At 40.4% G+C, this 20,601-nt stretch overlaps 1 protein-coding gene across 1 annotated transcript; it reads right to left on the bottom strand.

The window, feature by feature from the left end:
* Positions 1 to 292: 292 nt before the first annotated feature.
* On the bottom strand, positions 293 to 18,814 carry THOC1 (THO complex subunit 1). The gene is made up of 21 exons (XM_066562292.1): positions 18,727 to 18,814; positions 17,537 to 17,610; positions 17,366 to 17,426; positions 16,389 to 16,455; positions 15,221 to 15,339; positions 14,505 to 14,553; positions 13,913 to 14,008; positions 13,566 to 13,648; positions 13,002 to 13,075; positions 12,292 to 12,400; positions 11,062 to 11,193; positions 10,589 to 10,689; positions 9,264 to 9,330; positions 9,044 to 9,094; positions 8,340 to 8,410; positions 6,992 to 7,087; positions 6,643 to 6,708; positions 4,607 to 4,690; positions 4,236 to 4,383; positions 2,667 to 2,745; positions 293 to 745 (listed from the first exon to the last, which is right to left on the bottom strand). The coding sequence occupies exons 1-21, from the start codon at positions 18,772 to 18,774 to the stop codon at positions 450 to 452; spliced, it is 1,971 nt and encodes a 656-aa protein (XP_066418389.1). The 5' UTR covers positions 18,775 to 18,814; the 3' UTR covers positions 293 to 449.
* Positions 18,815 to 20,601: the final 1,787 nt, after the last annotated feature.

Here is a 20,601-nt window from a genome sequence, read left to right as displayed (position 1 = left end):
ATCACAACTCTCTCATTTTACCTCTTTTGACAGTCCCCAGCTCCCATGACCCCAAAGAGTGACTCCAAAGTCCTTCACACACAGTTCTTCCCTGCTGTGAGGAACGAGCCTGCCAATTCTCTGTCCAGCAGGAGCAACCCGAGTTCTGCTGGTGCCAAACTCCCAGAGCCTGCCCCAAAAGCTGCGAGGACTCTCCATCCTCCCTTTCATGTTCTACCACCAAAGATAAAGCTTCCTAGTTCCAGGCTACAGCAACTAATCCTTTTCTCAGACACTCTGGACAATCCAACAGTAATATTAAAAAGCTTTATATCATTTACCGAACATAAAATACCTATCAAAAATCTATTGCCTAGCGACAAAAGTAACAATTATCAATGGCAAGCACCAGAAGAGTCACAATTACCAACCCCCCAGCCCCAAGTCAGTCAGTTGGCATCTGAGGCGAGTTAGCTGCTGCCTTCGGTGTCGTTGGAGAGGCTTTCGGCCAGCTCCCCGAGGCCGGCCTTGGTCAGCGCCGTGATCAGGTTCTCGGGGGTGGCGTGAGAGCCCTCCTGATCCTGCCAGGCCACCAGCAGCTGCTTGGCTCTCATCTTCACATCCTCGCTGTCCAGCTCGATCTGCCGGATGTCAGACTCCTTCATCTCCAAGTAGGGGGCCAAGGCCTTCCACTGCTCCCCCAGCCTGTTGGCAAAGGACTCGATCTGCTCGCCCGTCATGGCTTTGTCCCGTTGCACCTCTGGACCTGGGGAAAACAGAGAAGGAATCAGTGAGACACGGGGAACACCTCCAGACACTGCAAATGAATCCTCCCTATTTTAAATCCTCTGTTTATTTACTGACAGACTGACTTACACCTACTCGAGCTCCAAGAGCAGATTTTTACAGGTGTTTACCTGGGTTTCAAGAGCTATGTCCCTTAATGCCCATAAATACAGATAATCTTGCTTTTTATGTTATCTCCTTTAATATTGAGAGAAGTGCCTAAGTCTTAAATACATCAGAACTGCCTCCTCCAAATGAAAACAAGGATTTTGACAGACTTCAACACTAGTCAATTATAACATCAAAATACAGAGTGATCTTTAACATTTAGCTGTGTTTTGGAATTTTTTAGCCACCTTACTCAAAGTCAACCCAGGTAAAAAAATCCAAACAAACAAACTCAGTATTCATTCATTTTTTTCTCATGTTCCTATTGGCAACACGACAGGGCTATGACAGTAAATTTCATGTGTAGTCAGTACTTCAAGGAATTTTCTATCATTCTGGCATTGACATAAAAACCATGGAACACTAGGCTCTGCTGGGAAGCCAAGTGCTACAAGATTACAGATGGGTTTGCACATTCATAGCTTATCACAGTCTACAGTCTGTGGCTTACCATCCCTGTTTATTTCACAATTTTAAAGAAAAAAACACCAAAAATTGAAATACATAGAGAAATTAATCATACTCCTACTTTTAAATAAAATTTATTTTATTAAAAAATAATCTCTTATTAAGAATTAGTCCCTTCTTGTGCCACCTGAAGAGAGGTGGCACAGAGTAGAAATTCAAGTCTCTCCAGCACTTATCAGTCACAGTCATTTATCTGAACTAAAGTCACACAGAGGAAAAGGACAAAAGATGCAGAACAACAAAACAATAAAAGCCGTCAGATCATTTCTCTTATGTCTAAGCACAGCAGACCATGGCTCTGCCATCATTGCTTTAAGACAAGATTTAAAGAAAGATGTAAACCCCACACAGTGACACCACAAAGGCTGTGTGCATTAGCATTAAGCTAAAGAGGAAAGAACTTCTCTACTATTGCAAAGGAGACTGTGGAGAAGGTCAAGTGCTGGATGGAAAAGGGCAACATGAGAGAGATTCACAGAAGCCCACAGGTGTCTTTCCACTGACAGAAAACAGCTTGCAACAAAGCTGCCAGAGGTACCCAGTGTTTGGCTTCCATGCCCTGTGCATCCCATCTGCCTGTGCTGGATCCAGGAGCTGGGATACAGGGTTATAACCCACAAGGGTGCTGTGAGATGAAGGCACAAATAAGGATGAAAGATGGCAGATTCACAGACAAAGGAGATAGGGAAGGACACCTAGGAGCAGGACATGCCAGGATTAAAGGCAAGAGACAGATTGTGGAGAACAATGAGTGAGATGATGTTTGTCAGGAAGGTTGCTCTTCTTCCAGAGAAACTTTTGCCTCTAAGGTATTTTAAATGAAGAAGTAAAGATCTCAGAGCTGGAATATATCCATTTTTGAAAGTTCCACAGTTACTACCCCAGGAGGGCTAGGGGAAAGTGCTTACCCCAGTGATTAAAGGGCAGAGAGAACAGGAAAGTGGGAGAGGAGCACTCACACAGGCTTTTACACAGCTGACATTTCAGCCCCGAACACCCAGTGACACTGTCAACACAGACTACATAGCAGAAAAGGTGAAAGAGGCTCCTAGTGAAAGTGCTAATCCAACAGGTTGGAAGCTTTCAGCATTGCAGGCCAGGACACTGGGAGGCTGCTCCTGTGTCCCAAAAAGGCTGTGCTTGTTGGTGCTAATGCACTGGGGTAAGCAGGACTGATGGCCCTCAGTGGAAACTATGTTAAAACACAGATTCTGCAACACATATCAAGAGAAAAACTGGAAAGACTAAGAATATGCAAGTCTTACTTTCATTGTTTTCCTTTAATAAAGCATCATTATCTTCCTCATCTTCATCTTCACCTGTTTTTATTTCTTCAGAAGGAGGCTACAATGAAAGAACTAAACATCACTGGATGCATTTTGTTTTCAAAGAGAAATTCTACAGCTCTGTGCTTGTCTCTGGAATGTGTGTTAGAATGGAAAGTCTGACACAATCCCACATGAGAATCAAAAATCCCCCAGAGTCTCCTAAACACCAGTAAGTTCTAATAAAACATATTACTAACTAAAAAAAAAATCATCAAAGCATCCACTGATTTAATAGGATTTTTCCTTTTCATAGTAACAACAACTAAGCATTCCATAGCAAGCTTTATCACTTGCTTAAAAAAAAAACAACCCAGCCAACCAAATTTAAGATCACTACTGATGAACATTTTTTTAAAAAAATCACGATTATTGTTATTCATTAATTTTATTCCACACTTGGGAATTCCTCAAAGTTTATGTACTTTCAGACTTCTAGAAGGTGGCAATCAAATACACAAACAACAAACTTTTCACTCCCTCATTCAGGTACTGATCAGCCAAAAGGTTTCATCTTTTTCTATATTTCAGCCACGGGCCTTAGGTACACAAGTTGTTTCTTGCCATTGCTTTTGGCACATGACAGTAGTACCAGGAATACTGCATGCAGCCATACCTTAATACATTCAACAAATTACAATCCCCACATTTTTTTTAAACTTGCTCTTAGCTTACAGTTAACTCTGATGGCTGGACAAACAAAACAGCCCTATATTAAACTCCAACCGTTAGACCTCACATTACAGAGAAGGAAAGTCTCAGTAGAGAAGCAAGGGTTTGCATCTGCAAGACATTGCTGGGTTTTGTGCCAATTCAGAGGTGTAGAAAGCGCCCCTTCCCCACTGCCAGCCTCTCTTATCACTGTGTATAAAGCCATCTGAAAGGCCCCACCTGGACTCAAATTTGTACTGTTGACCAAGCAAAGGGTTAATGCCTTAATTTTACAGCTCCACAAGGTTTATTATTGTTTTGCATATTTTAGAAGTCAGGGAGCTGATAGAAGACCTCTGGCAAACCTTGCTGTAAAGTTCTGGTAAGCACAGCACCATCAGCTGCACACACTGCCTCTTTTCCTGCCATCCCAGTATATTCATGAGCCATGATTCTGGCTTATAAAATTCTGGCTTCCATAAAATTGGTCTGCACTGCAACACGGAACCCAAGCAGCTGGGTTAAGATATATATGTGTATATATTCACACACACACACACACACATATATATATATATATATATATATATACACTCCCACCTACCAACAGGATTGCCACAGCTGGTTTTTTTCAGAGTACAAGGCTGAGTTCAACAGTTACTAGGTTAATCAGTGTTACTCAGTTTATTGTTAGGGGATGTTCAGAGATTAGACTAATTTTATTTGTAATTTTTATTTCAGTGTACAAACTTTTTTCCTGGCTTTTTTTTTCTCCCTCTCTGTACCAAATGGACTGCAGAGGGACAACCAGAAAGTGAATGAATTCAGCATTTATTATTATAGGATAATATTACTTACAGGCAGCTCCTTGGCTAATTTGATTACCATGTTTTCTAGATATTCAGGTAAACTCTTGAACTGTTGGTTTGTTGGCTGGAAGAAGTGGGGACTTCTGCGTGCCAGAAGTCTCAGTGCTCTCCAGCCATAGTTAGAATTGTTCACAGCCCTACAATAAAACACAAGTTTGATTATTAAAGTCTGGCATCTATAAAAACACAGAGAAAGATTTGAGACATTTAGTAATATAATTCTGTCCAAATTTAATCAGTTTTTGTACATTTCTGGAGTCCTACACAGATACTAGTAATGCTGAGAACAGTCTGTTTTCTTTAACAGTCCAAACATGAAACAGACTAAAATCAAGTGAAACACAGCAGAGATGGACATACTTATACTTATTTTCAACCATGTTTTCAGGGTCTGCTTGTTCAATAGCTTCCTCAAAAAATTCCTCCAGTGTTGGCATATATTCCCTAAAAAAAAAAATCAAATAAAGAGCTTAAATATGCTTCACAAACTTCTCTAAAATGGACAGTCTTTGTTTCTTTTGACACATCTCAAGCTCATCCACTGAGGGGAAAAATACAAATCCCAAACCAACCCACTCAAATTTAACAATTTTAAACAAGCAAAGAAAGTGCTTGATACATATTGCTATAAAATTATTAACTGCAAAACCACTAGAGTGTGCCAGCAGTTGCTAGCACTGCCTATTATACACATTTAAACCTCCTGCCATACAAAGAGGTGATGTCAACATCTGTCAGCAGCATTTGCACAGCTCACAAGCGCTCAGAAGTCTAAAATAGTTGCTAGTTTTGTGCCATTTGACAGCAGCAAAACATGGCTGTCCCTGCCACCCCCCACCTCAGCTCTATCTGCTCTCAGAACTGCTTGGGGTGGGTTCTGACAGGTACTCAAAGCAGCACAAAAGGAACCCTGACCTAAAAAAAGAACAGAAATGAAATTTCACACCATCAGGATGGTTTGCTGCTGAGAAGACTCTACCCAAGAAACACAGATTGTGTGAGAGCTGTAGGTTACTGAGAGCCAAGACTCTCAGTGGAGCAAAGCAAGCTCATAATGATCTGTACTTCTCCTACCCAATGCTGACAGAGACACACCTGCTTCTGTAAGGGAGTCTAGCAAAGGGCTGGAGCAGGGGGTGAAGCACACTGGTCTATACATTCATTTCAATTTTGTTTTGAAAAAGGCATTTTGCCCAGGGCAGCAGTGCCCCATGCATCATCACTGACTGCTGGAAAAAGCCAGCACCTTGAAAACCCATCTGAGTCCTGCCACATTATCCCCAAAACAACCATCTAAAAAGGGGACAGCTAAGGAAGTATTACCCCATTTGAATGGAGATGTGAAGAACCAAAGCAAAAAGCTTTTACTTGACCACATACAGTCACAAAGCCCATGACAAAAACTTGCAACTGAATCTTGACACCATGGGATCAGTTTCCTGTTTACCATGGCATGCATTTTCTTTGTTTATGTACATTTGTTAAGGGCTTTATTTATTTATTTTTATTTAAAGGCATTGCAGCACAATACAATCACACACATGGAACCAAAAGCTTTGGTTCCAAACACAACTCCACCTTCATCCCTTGGCCTAGTAAAGGCAAGCATCCTGTCAAAGGCCTTCCTGTATATCCCAGCCTCACAAGAAAGGAGGGCACTTCCTCTGCAAAGCTCTGAACCTCTAGAAAAGCAATTCCTCCACCCAGGAAATCTGCACAGCTAGCACCTCTCCCCACAGAACCAGACTTTACAGCCACTACTAGCAGAGTTCTCTTCGGGAACTGTCCCATTCCTTCTCCAAATTTTCTTACTCTGCATCATGTCTGCACAGTAAAAGAGATTTTGGCACCTGTAACAAAGAAAGTTGTGTAGCAGAGTATATTTTAAGCATTTCCTACAATTGTGCAAGCAGAAGGGACAACTAATAATTGCATTTTTCTGTATCTGCCCCACGAACAGACATGGTATGTGCTGGAACAATGCCTGGTAGCCAATTTCCTCTTATCTAGCATTGTTTAAAGCACAGGCCTGCTCGAAAATCATAGCCAAGCAGCATGCTAACTTCATCAGAGACAGACTTGGCAATCTTCCTTCATTATATAAGGTAATTAATTATACAATCATGTTCTACAAAAGGAAAGTTTTCATCTGGTTTTCAGCTTAGATTTTACTTTAGTAAGCAATGAAAATTACTGGCAGCATAAACACTTGAAGAAGTGAGGAAAACTGTAAAGAGGCTTCAGGGCAAAAATTCATACAACCACCTTCTCTAAAGGTGTGAAATGCACACTTCCTGAGATCATCTTGTACATCTTCCTTATGCCAATTTTGTAACTCTCTAATTAGAGTGCTAATTAGTTAGCTTTAAACAATGACACACCCATTTTTTACCTACCTACTCTCAGATTTACAGGCTTCCATGTTATCAGGACATAAATTCCAAAGGCGGGTCAGCTCCTCACTGAAAAGAAAAGCATAAACACACATTGTTTATGTTCATCATCCTACCATGCCACACTCATGGACTGTCTTAAAGGGATCTGTAAAAGATGGTTATAAGGAAAGAAAGGCTACTGCAAGTTTTAAAAGAGTGATATATCCTTTGGCAGCTCCAAAATAAGGATGTTTGAAAATTGATGTATAGAAAAAACAGTGGGAGGAAAAAACCCCAAACATAAAATCCCCCAAACCAATTAACCAAGCCAAACCCAGAAATTTTGTAAAGGAAAGAGAAACCAACATACTTCCCCATAAGGATTTTTTTGTTTGATCCTTTTCCTAAGAAGTCCTCCGGAGCTGGCCTCTTCCGCACAGGCCTCATTGGCTTAGAATCAGGAGGTCTAAAGAAAAAAAAAAAGCTCTTTAGTGTCAAACCAGTAATATCTCAAGAACAAAAGAAGCTGTTTCACCTTCACCTTTCACCTGAGATGAGAACTGAGGGACAGCGAGTCTAAGGGTGGAAGGAGGCAGTGGGGAAAAGGAGAGAGGAGGCAAAGTAGAGATAAAGGATTCTGCCAGACACCAAAATTAGTTCACTCAAAAATATAAAGATCTACCAGAGTCCCAAAAACAGAAGGAAGCAAATCACAATTGTGCCAGCAGGACATGATCTACCCTGCTGCTGGGATCATGGTTGCAAGGTCTCTTTCCCCAGCTGCACCTGATTTCATGGGATTAGAGATTGGAGATCCCAGAGGACTGAGGTTAGGGCAAAACCTACCCAAGCTGAAACTCTGGATGAGATCTAAAGGAGACAGAACATTTATAAAAGTCAAATTTCATAATTTTACTTCCCCACAATCCCCCTGCAACAGTAATTTCTCTCTTCTAACAGCCCCCCTCCCTTTTATTTACAAACAGCTTAAGTCATGAAGAGGTGGCTGCACATCATCTCTCCAATAAAAGGGAATCTCCAAAGATATAATGACCCACATGTTCCTTACCACAAAGAGGCCAGTCTGTGTGTACAATGAAGAAGGGTGGAAGACAAATGTTTGGTCATCCCCTCAAGACAGTCAAGTAGACACATGGAGTCAAAGTTCAAGTTTTGCCACTAGTTAGTAACACAGGAAACTTTCAGTGGTGAAAGCCATCTAATTGTCATTCCCTTTAAGGTAAGTGATCACCATCAAGTGGCAAACAAATAAATTGTGTAAGAGAACTGTTACACAAACTCCAGGTATGCTGCCCTGCCCAAAGCCATAATGCCAAAGGCTTCATTAGAGGCAGTCCAAAGGGATAAATGGAAAAGTCAGGCACTAACCACTTCAACCTAGGGTCTGCTGAAAGCAGGAGGCAGCAAAACCTGCTCCAGTCTCCTGGACCAGTACCAGTACCACAAAATATTGCCCTGAGACAATGAAGAATGCTCTCCTGAGATCAGACACACCCATAAACACCTCTTCCCTGACATACTGCAAGCCTTATGACTTTTGGCAGAAATCTAAGAGCCTGCACTCACTGAAGGGACAGGCAACTGTACAGATCTCCAAGTTGTGTGAGTGGTCAATATACACCATGGGTAGCAGACTCTGAAGTGGAACCACCATTTCAAACAAGCAGCAGAAAGCTTCTGTTCCATAACACAGTTACCTTTCTTTCACAAAGCTTGGGCAGCCCTCATTTTTCCATGAGTTCCAGTTTTCTTCAGTATTTAATATATGCTGCAGAAAGACAGAAAGTATTGCACATTATTAGGGTCATAAGCACGTTCAGAGTTGACCCCAAAGTTTTAAATTGAGCTATTAAAATTAAGGGGAAAACTTTGTTCTAGGTTGTGTGTTTCAGTCACTATCTTGAAGATCATCAGTATAATCTTAGGCAACTGGATTGATATGCAAAAATAGTGTAACTCCTCTCTTCAAAAACTTGTGGGAAAAGCTTTATCTCCCCTGGTCTAGTCAAGAAAATAGATGTGGTAAAAGTAAAGGAAAAAAGGATAGCAAAAAGACAATTTCTTGGGTTTTGATTAATTTCACTTGTATTTCATTTCCATGTCTTTGGGCACAGGACTCCTATCTGCAAAAGCTTTGGAATATTTTTTGCTTTCCAATGTGCATGTGTACACATGCACATACAGGCATATCTCCATTTCTCCCCTGAAGAAGGAAGAAAGACATTAATGAAAACATGGGATAAAATATGACTACAAAATAATAAGACACTATAGGACCAATTTTTACTAGGATGAGGTAAAAGTTCTCAGATATAATAGGTGTGTTCTAAAAGCTAGTATAAGCTGAAACTGCTTTTTTATGTGCTATAGACTTTGTTCAGGCAGGCATCAAAATACTCACCTCTACCATTTTTGAGAATCTTTCCCCATCTGGAGGATTTTCTGAAAGAAGCTATGAATGAGAGAAAAGAAGGTGAACTTTTTGCATTGTATCTGTTGCAGAACATGTAGGAAAAGAACTCCAGAGAAAATGGTGGCTATTGCTTTAAAGGTGGTTGATACAATATTACATGCTCAATATTCTTCCATGTAATTTTTATGAGAGTAGATACTGTAACAACCTGGTAGACTGCTTTTGTAGTATCTTCAATCCAAAGAGACTGTTCATCTGTTAGAACATAGTTTGAACTGGAATTGAAAAAAAAACAACACATCAGAAAGTGTGCTGAGGACATATAATTTATACTACATACCTTGTGAGGGGTGTTAAGAGGAGATCTGAGGAATGTGCTTTGAATGTGATCTGCTATGGTCCCAGGGCATTTACTAGTTTGTGGAATTAATTAGATGTGCTTGGGGATTACACTTTCAAGGTGTAGAATTCACCCAATAGGAAGCCCATTTGAGTGATTCAAGATCAAACCTCGATACTGGACCCAAAATACAGCAAATGGGCACAATGAAAAGATTTACCTCAAAAACACTCACCAAGTGTTATACCACCATTTGTATCTCATGCCATCCTTGACCACCAATAAGTGACCAATTATAATGAACATTTTCATGCAATGACATTGAATGACTGTCACCTCAAAAGGACTGAACTGGAATTCAGAAGACCTGAATTCCATTCCTTCTCAGCCACTAGACTGCCTTGATAAATGATCTGTAGAATTAGGATAATGATCCTAGATTACAAAGTTCTTTGAGAGCTGTTTACAAAAAACAATATATAGCAGGTGGGAGACACCTGCCTTTTTAAGGATATTAATTATTACGTGCAAATATGGCCCAGGGCACAGGAAATGAGATGGGTTTTTCTTCAGAATAATGTTAAGAGACTAGGAACAGATGGAGTTTGGTTCTATCCCATGAATTTATAAAAGCAATAATCACCATTGCTATTTCTTGTCATTTTAGACAGAGTTCTGCAGTACACTAAGAAAAAACAAATCAGCAACCAATGCCACTTTGCAAAGCCAATATAGATTCAAAATGATGCCACACACAAGTACCTTGCACTGGTCTTAACAACTGGGTGCTGCCAAGGAGAGTCTCCTTCCCTCTCATGGCTGGCACTCACTGTAAGCAAGTTTTAATGGCCTCTACTTCTCTGAGACCCCACAACTCACCAACTTGGCAGAATACTTACTCTGCAAAGATGAGCAGATTGCATTTCTGCCTGTATAGTAAATGGCACAATTTTAAGCAAGTCCAACCAACATGAGAGCACAGGAGGGCAAAGAATCAGGCAGAGGAACAGAGAAATTAATTGAGACCTCTGCTTTCCTGCTGTAAAATAACTTCAGCCATACCCTGTATTTACCAATCCAAGGCTCCAAGTTCCACAAACTCAGAATAAGTAGGCAAACTATTTTAAAATATTTTGGTTTATCTCCAAGTTCCTAGTTCCCCATCCCCAAAACACAAAGTATTTTCACATTACCTTTTAAATTTGACTTGTCCCTTTAGATACTGAAATAGTATTAGGTACTGCAACAAGATGTGACGACGGAAGTTACTGTCACTCAGCTGTAAATCCATTAGCTAAACAACAATAAAAAAGCAAAAGATCTTTAAATATTTACTCTCTTTTAATTTATCTTTGTAAAGGCAACATTAGAAATGAAATCCAATAAACAAATGGCAGCGTTATTGAAGACTCTTATTCCAGAAATAGAAGCCTCTGAGTCATTAATTAACAGAGACAACCCACAAAGAATAAAATACAAAAAGGAATAGAATACATCTATCTAAATAAAAAGGCCAAACATTGTAATGGGATATCCAGAGAAACTGTGGAGTCTCAACTGGACATAGTGCTGATCAACTGCTCCAGCTGAGAGCAGGGAAGCTGAACCAGACATAGGTTCCTTCCAACCTCAACGAGCCTGAAATTCTGGAAGGGAAGCCACGTACCTTTTCACTAGTTAGGAACTTTGCAAAATACACATGTTCTCCTCCTGTTTTTAGTTCTTCCAACTTTTTTCGGGAAGCCTGAGTGTCATCCAATTTGTAACTTTTGAAAACAGCCAAAACTTCTTCCGAGTACTATAAAAGAGAGTTTTTTTATTTACCACATGAAAACAATACTGAACCTTTGCAGACCTAAAGCCAAGCAAGTAAAATACTTGGTAGATTAAGTAAATCTAAAGTAAAATACTCGGCTATCAGCCCATTGAAACAACTGTTAGAAATGTGAACAAATGTGAAACATTTGTTACTGATGTGCAGGACTGCTCTGAACACCACAAATGAAGTGAAAATGTTATCATGTCAGAACATTTAATCATACAGAATATTTAAAGTATGCTAAGAAAAAAAACATTTTAGGTTCTGAACAATGCGTTGTTGTTTAGACATCATGAAGAAGAAAGGTTCACATGATCACAGTAAAAAATTTCATCTGAAAGACCTAAGTCTTTGATCAGTTTCTGAACTGCACCTGTGGTGGTTTTCTGTGGTTTTTTTTTTTTTTTGGCCCCATTAGTAGATATCATAAATTAGATTTATACTAGGATGTCTGAGCAGATGTCACCTCTTATTACCAGAACACAGAGAATGAAGATTAAAAAATAACTAAGCTTCTTTGAATTAAATAAATACTGGGTGACAAATTTTGAAGAAACTGTACCTTGGCAATAAATCCTCATCAATATTCATACTAAGCAAAACTGAAACAGCTGGCTGAAGGGGACATTCAAGTCATTGCTTCTACAAAGAGATTTGCTTTGTTAGAAACCAGTAATCTTTAGGATGCCACTGGCATCAGTATAACTACTCAAAAATAACAGTAAGGACTAGATAGAGCTATTTATCTTCTCTGGGTAAAAAAACCCACCCAAACCCACAACTTCTGCTTGTTGCAGCTGATAAACCACAAAAAAAAAGTACTTCTGGCACTGTTGCAACATGTGAAGTATTTCTGGTATTGACATACAGTAGGAAACTTATTGTACATTTTAACACAATATATTAGTTTACTGAAAAAGGCTCACTTAAGAAAGCGTCAAAATGCATTTCCTAATGCACTATCATTTTCCAGCAGCCTGAGCCTTTGAACTGTTCCATGCTTATGCAGTCACTGCTACTCATGTAAACAATGACCTTTACTTAGGCTGAATGGTTGAAAGCATGAACTCAGATTACCTTAAGAAATGTTTTCCATGACACCTTCTCATAACACTGCACAGGATTTCTAAAATAATCTTGAAGTGACCAGAATTTTCTATACAGGTTATAATCTATTGGAATGGAACTGTGGAAGAAATAATGAAAAAAAAAAAAAACCACATTGAAAAGCAATATACTATATTCAAGTTCACTCAGGAATGTACAACCCCAGAAAACATTATTCACTTTGGAAGTAAATTAGTGAGTCAGTAGTGAACCGTCACAGAGGAATCTGTAACTCAAAATTTGTCCTTGTAAGAGCTTTCCATTCAGTCTGTTGTTACTTTCTCACCATAAAAGTAAAAAAGTACACAAAAGGGATCTTAGGAGTTTTTTTACTATCTGTGGCATGAAGGGGAACACAGCTTTTTCTCCTTAAGCATATACTCAAAATCCCTGAATACATCTTATCACGAGTTTTGTGAAGGGAATTTGTAAAACTGTCAAAACCAGAGTGGTTCTCAGCCAGGGTATACAACTTTTTCAAATCTGTACATTTCTGTTTCCCAGACAACTTAAACAATTAAGACATTGGCAGGAGCCTTCACTGATTAGATAGATCTAATCTTCAGAGGGCAGAAGATGAGGAGAATTTGGATCTCAACATTTAAAGATATTTCCCAAACAGCATTTTTCCTTTCACTTTATAATGCTTTGCTTCAGCTTTTAAATTTCTGTCAGCTCACCAACTCGTTGGTGCTTCATCATCTCCCATTTCACCTTCTTCCACATCCATTCCTTCTTCCCTCTCCTCAGTGTGCTAAATAGGAAAAAAATATTTAAAATTTATATAAATGCCACTACAGTTTGCACAGAGCTCTCACAGTGTTGTTTACTGTAAACATTCAATTATATATTAGATCAGAAAGCTTAAGCTGGTAACTCAAATCTCTGAAGTATTATTACTGTAATATGTGTAAAAAATTTCTGTCTTAATGCAATGGTAGCCTCATTTCTCCTGAAAAAAGCTGAAGAGACAGCTCTGTCCTCTGCATACTGTGGGGAAAACTTTGCACAGTAAGTGACAGTACTCATTCCTCACAATCAAACCTGTCTTTTTCTCCCTCAGAGTGCAGAGTTTAAGATTCCAGGTAACCTAACAGACACCTGGGAATGCCTATTCCCAAAACAACAGCTTGGTCTGGCAGAGGGACAACCAAATTATGAACCTACAGTCCCAAACACTTTTTGTGCAAACAATCTTACACGTTAACTGCAGAATCAGTGAAAAATTACATTGGAATTTTCACCTTCTGTCCCAGAGTGCTCTCATGTTCATTGGTATTGAAAACAGTGACATTTTCCAGGTTGAACTGACTCTGTAGGTTAAGTCCTGTGAAAAACAAAGAGAAAGTCTTAAAAGCTGTGAAGTTCCCAAGTCTGTTTATGAAATACTGATACTCAATTCTCAGAGCAAAAACTTACATCTGGAACCAAAGCAAATAAAAGTCACAACATCAAGGAAAGGCAGAAGAACTAGGATGCAAATGCAAAGTGATTTGGTCCAACTGGATTTGGTCTGCAACCATCACAGACTTTAAAGGTTCAGCTTATTTAGTCTCAATGTTAAGTGTGATGAAATGCAAAAAAATCTCACCTGACTTTTCTGAAAGTGGAAATAACCTAGCCAAGAACAGCTGAATTCTTCCACAAAAGACTGTGTTTTGTGACTTAGATAATCTTCTTAGGAGATCTAAATATTGTAAAAAGTAAATAATATTAGTATTTATCCCTCTTTTAATTTCTCATGCAACAGAATTCAAGACTTGCTAATCACATGATCTACAGAGCTAAGGAAGCTCATAATTGTAAATTCAAATGCCAGTGACTCCCTCTGACCAGACATACTTGTTCCAAATGCATTCTGCCAATTCTCCTAACACCTTCAACACCAATAAAAAATAAATTTGAATGAATCCTACTCAAATATAGCCTTGGGTACAGGCGCTGTCATTGCTGAGGAATGACATTCTTCTAAAACGATCTCCACTGATGAAGAGCTCCCTGAGGCCTGAATGACTTTTACATTAATAACCAAGAATGTGTATCTGTTCAGAGTGATGCACCTTTTAACTTTATAACTTACTGAACACATCTGAATTTAAATCAAGTTATTAAACTAATTTTCATTTCCTGAGATAGGAAGTTCTTTAATGCTGCTCTCCCCTGCCTGAAAAACTACTACTCACCATTGCACATGCGCAGCAAGTAATTCTTCCCTGCAGAGTAAAATGTGTTCTGAAACAGAGTAAAGGTATTTAGGACATTAGAAGATCATAAAACCTTCCTGAGCAGATTAATCCAATCACAAGATATGAGTAAGTATGAGTCACTCCTACAGATAACTCTAAATTTGAGTCTTCCCTTACATAACAGGCAGGTTTCACAAAAAGGCAAGTCCCACAAATTCCAAGAAAGCATGAAATACATTTACATCCAGCCTTCATAAAGAAAAAACCACGTGTGACAATGAACTGTAAGAACACCATCCTTTTTTTTTTCTTGGAATGCACTAATTTTTACACTCATTTCCTTTATTACTCCATGTATGATCTGTACAAATAAGCAAAGAGCACACAAAAAAGATTTAGAGTGTTCACAATACTGGTGATCTGGAAGAAGAAACTGGGAGATACCTGAATCAACAATAAACAACAGTTTGTGAATATGTCAGGGGCCATAATGTAATCTGAAACAAAGCAGCCTGAATGACTATGGGAGGAGGTTCTAGTTAGAAAATCCAGATAAGGAAAACACTGAGACAGTAGAATGCTTTTCAGGTGCTATCTCTGGAGTTCCTGACACTAATGTGTCAGCCACAAGGACAGTAAAATTCTGTTCATCACAATGGTTCTTGTAGACAAAAGCTTTGGCCAAACTATGGAAGATTTGCAGAAATACCTACCGATTTCCATGTAGCAACATTTTTCTCCACAAAAGTGAAAATTTTGTCACACTGATCCAAAGGGAGGCAATCCAGAACATCCCCCAAAAGCACAAAAGGAGTTGACGCAGTGCAAATACCTATAAGGAAAACAGGGAATTTTTTTACTCAACAAATTTGAACTGAAATACAAAACAAAGAGATGCATTACACTTGAGGGACATTTTATTAAAAAAAGTAGAAGAAAGAAGTTCTTCTGGGTTCCTACAAATCCTAACAGAAAACTTGGGCTAAAATGTGAACTTTCACTAAAGTTATTTCTACACATACTCAAACGAGATTTGTAAAAGCTTTGCACTAACATAAAACAAATATTAAAACAATCACTGTTATAACGACCTCAAAATCTGAAACAATGTCACATCTTTCTGCAGACTGCAAGTGAACTTTTTCAGACTTCTATATCCACAGTTAGTCCCACTACACACATCCATGAAGGCTGAGAGCCTTTTCAAGCACCACTAAAACAGTCCTCCAAGTCCATCCACCCATGCTCTGCAGGCAATGCCTGCATTCCTCACAGCACAGCTCTTGTTATTCCTACAGCTCATAAAACATACATGTAATTCACCTGTACTTACTGAAACAAACAATTCTTGATGAATAATGTGAACAAATAAACAAAAGGAAGAGAGCAAAAGCCACTTCAGAGAACAGCACACTGATTTCTGACACAATCTGTTATTGAAACAGATCCAGGTATCTAAAAACCAGCCATATCCTGACAGGAGATGAGCACAGATACACAGGAGATGTTATTTCTGCCTCTGCCGAGTCATTTTACCTCTCTGCCTCACTGGTCTCATCTCTGAAATTATGATGGGAAACTTCTATCATTTTAGAGTGCTGGACAAAGAAACTGCTAATCATGCTGCAACCAAATCCATCCATCTTTCTTTCTTAACAAAAAAAAAAAAAAAAAGATTCCAACACAAATGTCACACATATAACCAAATTTAATTATATTATACTTAATTTCTCTTCTGAAACTAAATACTAGCATAAGAACCATATATCACCAAAGATAACCACAGTAGATGATTTACAGAAATCAAGATTTTAAAATTCCCCTAAATGGTCCCTAAAACTGCCAATAAATTTGAAAGAGAGATGCTCTTTCAATGCTCACCTTCTGTGACTCCATTAATAGCAAGAGAAATAATTGCCAGGAGATTCTCACATGGAGCTTTGTTTATCTAAAGAAAGAAAACACTGTTGAAATTCTCCAGTCTGACCACAATGTATCTAACAAAACTAAAATTCTTGCTTCCAAGTAGGTATATTTAAAACAAATACTGACATTCAACTTCCCAAAACAATCTATGAAATCTGACCTATCAGTTAACTGTAGTAAGTTTTTTATTGAGAATTAAACCATTCCTGGCTGCTTCCAGCCACTAGAGACCCAAATGCACAGTCATTTGCCTCTGAAAATTAATATCCCACATCCAGACTTCATTCAAATATTATTTGATCATACACTATTTGACTCCTTTCATCAGTCTTTTCAGCTGATAGGGCAGCTTTGTTACATAAGTAACAAATCACAAAATAGTTTTGATCTGGGGAGGCCAAAATATCTCATTGCTCAAACTCTCCTGCCAGGGGCAGAGACACCTTTCAGTAACCCAGGTTGCTGAAAGCCCCATCCAACCTGACCTTGATCACTTCCAGGGATGGGGCATCCACAACATCTTGGGACAACTTGTTCCAGTGCCTCACCACCCTCACAGTGAAGAATTTCTTTCTGACATCTACTCCAATCCTACCCTTTCCACCCACTTTTAAAGTACAGTTATTGAACAATGCATGTTTATGAATTAGAATTTTAAGATGCAGCAGACTTTCATAAACATTACAAAGAACTGCTAGAAAAGGCTCAGACAACAGCTCTCACTACAGTGTGATATCTCTCAAATACAAGATTCTACCTACCTCCTTGAATCATCTGTCTTTAATCTCAATTACCTCACCATTACATAGCTCCTGTTTTTAATGAAGTGTTTTCTTACACTAAAGTACATTGCTGTTACATTAATATACTAGCCTGCTAATAGAAATGTGAGGTTCAACAAGAGATAAGCTTCAGCAGTTTAAAATACTTACTATTTCTTCTTCTACAACAACTCTAAAAGCTTGATCCAAGGTACACTTCTTTTCATTTTCACTGCAAATGCAAACATTCCACCTTAGTTAGTAACTACCCTCAGGCACAAGATTACTAAAACTTATCTAAACAGGCAATTTAAAAAAAAAAAACAAGTGACCTTCACTTACCTTCCAGGAACCTGGTTAAATGCATTCAACAACGGCTTGATGCTTTTGTTAATCAGAGCCTCTCTGGTGGATGTCTACCAAATGCAAAGAGAGAAAAGCTACAACACCAGTACAAAACTAAAAGGATCTTCCCTCCTTCCTCTGACAGTGGACAGAAATAAGAAGGAATCTTCCTGCCACACACCATGTGTTAGTTTACAGAGAGACCTTTGTAACAGGAAGGGCAAATAACAAGCACATGGGAAATTAGGCACATGAGCTGTTAGAGCATCTCACCTCAAACGTGGGCTAGCAGCCTGGTGAAAACAGCATTTCTAAAGGATACACAGAGGATCAGGCTCTTGTGACCAACACTGGACCTATCATTGTCTCAGGTGCCACACTCACAGCTTCAGGTGGTTATGATGCTTTGGGACACAGATCAGGGAACACTCTGAGTCGGAAGGGACCCACAAGGATCATCGAGCCCAACTCCTGGCCCTACAAGGACAGCCCCAAGAACGGCATCGTGGGCCTGAGAGCCTCTCCCTGTCTTCAAGGGACTTAACAGCTCCTCCCAATTTTCTACCACCTACAAAGTCGCATGGGATCCCTGCAAGTCCTACGTTTATGAAGATGTTAAAAAGCACATGACTCCTGCTAAGAAGGTGGTCTAAAAATGACTGCTTCCTGCTACAAAATCGCTCTAAGGGATCGAGTGCTTGTGCCTCGAGCACTCCTGTGCAAATCCCATCCTCTCGTCTGACAACCTGAGGGGATCCAGAGGCCGGCAACACACGGAGCCCCCCAGCTCTGGGAAAGGAAAAGCATCCCTCAGCAGAGACAGAAAGTGCAATACGCCCGGACGTTTTACTCGGGGGGGGCACGCTACACTTTCGTTGTCTTTCACGTTAATTTTCGCTAACCTGAAGACTGATTTCCTCCTCCCCCGCTTGGCCGAACCGGCGCACAGCCTGCCCTCGCCCTCACTCTCACTCTCACTCTCACTCTCACTCCCACTCTCACTCCGCCGCACCCCGGCCGCACTCAGCGCTCCATAAAGCAGCGCCCGGGCCGCTCCCGGCAGCAGCCCCGGCCGGGCCGCGGGCCCGGAGCCGCCGAGGCACAGGCCGGCCCCGCAGCTTCCCGTCCGAGCGGCAGGGATGAAGGGAAGGCTGGAAGGACGGGGGGAAGGCAGGGGGGAGGCTCACCGTAAAGCGGAGCCGCGCCTCGGGCAGGCTGAAGAGCGGCGGCGACATGATCCCGGCCGGCGGGCGGCAGGGAGGGAGGGAGGGAGGGAGGGAGGGAGAGCGGCGCTGCGGGCGCGCGCCGATGACGCCGTGGCCCCGCCCCCCCCAGCGGGAAGCGGGAGGAGCGGGGGCGCCGTCGGCTCAGGGAGAGCGGGACGGTCCTGGGAATACCGGGTTGTGCCGGGCTTTGGGTCGGGAAACACCTCCGTGATGGCCGGGTCCAACCGCTAACCCGGAGCTGCCAGGCCCGCCACCCAAACATCCAGGTATGGTGGCTCCACCGCTTCCTCGGGCAGGCTGTTCCAATGCTTGGCAGCCCTTCCTGTGAGGCGATTGTTCCTGATATCCGGCCTGAACCTCTGCTGGCACAACCTGAGGCCATTGCTCTTGTCCTGTCACTTGTTGTCGGGGAGGAGAGGCCGACCCCAGCTGGCCACAGCCTCCTCTGAGGTGTTGTAGGGGTGATGAGCGCTTCCCTCGGTGTGCAGGTGTTAGAAGGATAAATATTTGCATTTAATATTTGTCGGCAGAATTGGCTTGATAAAGTTTAGTATTTGACATGTTTCAATGATCTCGGATGCAGGGAGGTTAACAAAGCTTGGGGAGAAGGAGATAGCACTGAGAGTGGATGTGAAAAACGTGTATTATATGATTGGCTTTTCGCAAATATTAAAATGAATATTATATGTGTTATGTTAGAAAGTTATGCCGTATTAATTTTTTAAAGTACTGCGTTAAATATAGCTTTAGGTTATAACATAATGTTAAAATAGAAACTATATATGTGAGATTTTTTTTAAGAAAGGAATGAGGTACTCGCATCAGATAGCAGCCACAGGACACCTTTAATCTTTCAGAGAAAAAAGAATTTATTGCTCCATTTTCAGAAGAAACAAACTCTTCCTGCCTCGCTCATCTCTGCAGATGCCGCCAGGATTAATAGGAAGAAGCTGACACTGACCAGATAGAATCCCTTGTTTGAATGGAATTTATGCATCATGTATGAGGTGTATGAATATGCAACAAGCTATTGTTTTTAAGGGTTAGTCCTCTGTTAACGTGTGTCCTTTTTTGGGCTTATTTTGCCTAGAAAAGGTACCTGGACCGTGCGTAACTCTTTGTTCTTATTGTCTCGTATTGTCCTAATCACAATTTTCCACATTTTTATTACTCTAATTATATTACTCATATAATTATAACCATTTTATTACTATTAAACTTTTAAAATTTTTAAAGCAAGTGATTGGTGTTTTTCACAGTGGACACAAAAGGATGCAGAATTTACAAGTCACCAGAACGTTTGGCAGAACTCCCGAGGTAAGGATGGAATTACCAAAACCAACTCTGCAGCTGTGCTGGAATTGGCTGGAGCTGGGTAAAAAATTCTGACAGGGAGATTGTGGCTCATGGAATCGAGAAACCCACCAATTTAGGAGAAGGCCTGACCATACAGACTAATTAGCATGAGAATAAGGGAATTATTTAACCAACAGGAGATAGAATACAAATTAATAACAAATTAGTAACTTGTAGCCAGTGAGCATTAGTACCTTTGTTTGCTAAAATGTATAAATAGTTAAACATCCTGGTAGTCAGTGTGCAGGCTTTGTGGATTTGCCACTCAGCAGCCCTGTTTGCTTGGGGCTGTAAATAAATAAAATACCTCGACTCAGCTTGTGGATTGGCTTCTTGAATATCAGGTGAAATAACCTATTTAGAACAACAACCTGCACCTCCTTTTCTCCAGGCTAAGCAACCCCAGCTCCCTCAGCCTCTCCTCATCAGACTTGTGCCCAGACCTTTCACATTTCACTATTGTTAAAGCAGAAATGACTC

This window comes from Molothrus aeneus, chromosome 1 (assembly GCF_037042795.1).
Source record: "Molothrus aeneus isolate 106 chromosome 1, BPBGC_Maene_1.0, whole genome shotgun sequence".
Lineage (NCBI taxonomy): Eukaryota > Metazoa > Chordata > Aves > Passeriformes > Icteridae > Molothrus > Molothrus aeneus.
This window is presented reverse-complemented; position numbering and strand designations above follow the sequence as displayed.

Bases quoted from the DNA above. Each gene is read 5' to 3' on its own strand.
- THOC1 (XM_066562292.1), bottom strand. From the start codon at position 18,774: ATGTCGCCGCCGCTCTTCAGCCTGCCCGAGGCGCGGCTCCGCTTTACG. The intron at 11,194-12,291 runs GTAATCTGAGTT...TCTCTTTTATAG, and splicing joins CATGGAAAACATTTCTTAAG to TACTCGGAAGAAGTTTTGGC. The intron at 10,690-11,061 runs GTACGTGGCTTC...ATTGTTGTTTAG, and splicing joins AGTTCCTAACTAGTGAAAAG to CTAATGGATTTACAGCTGAG.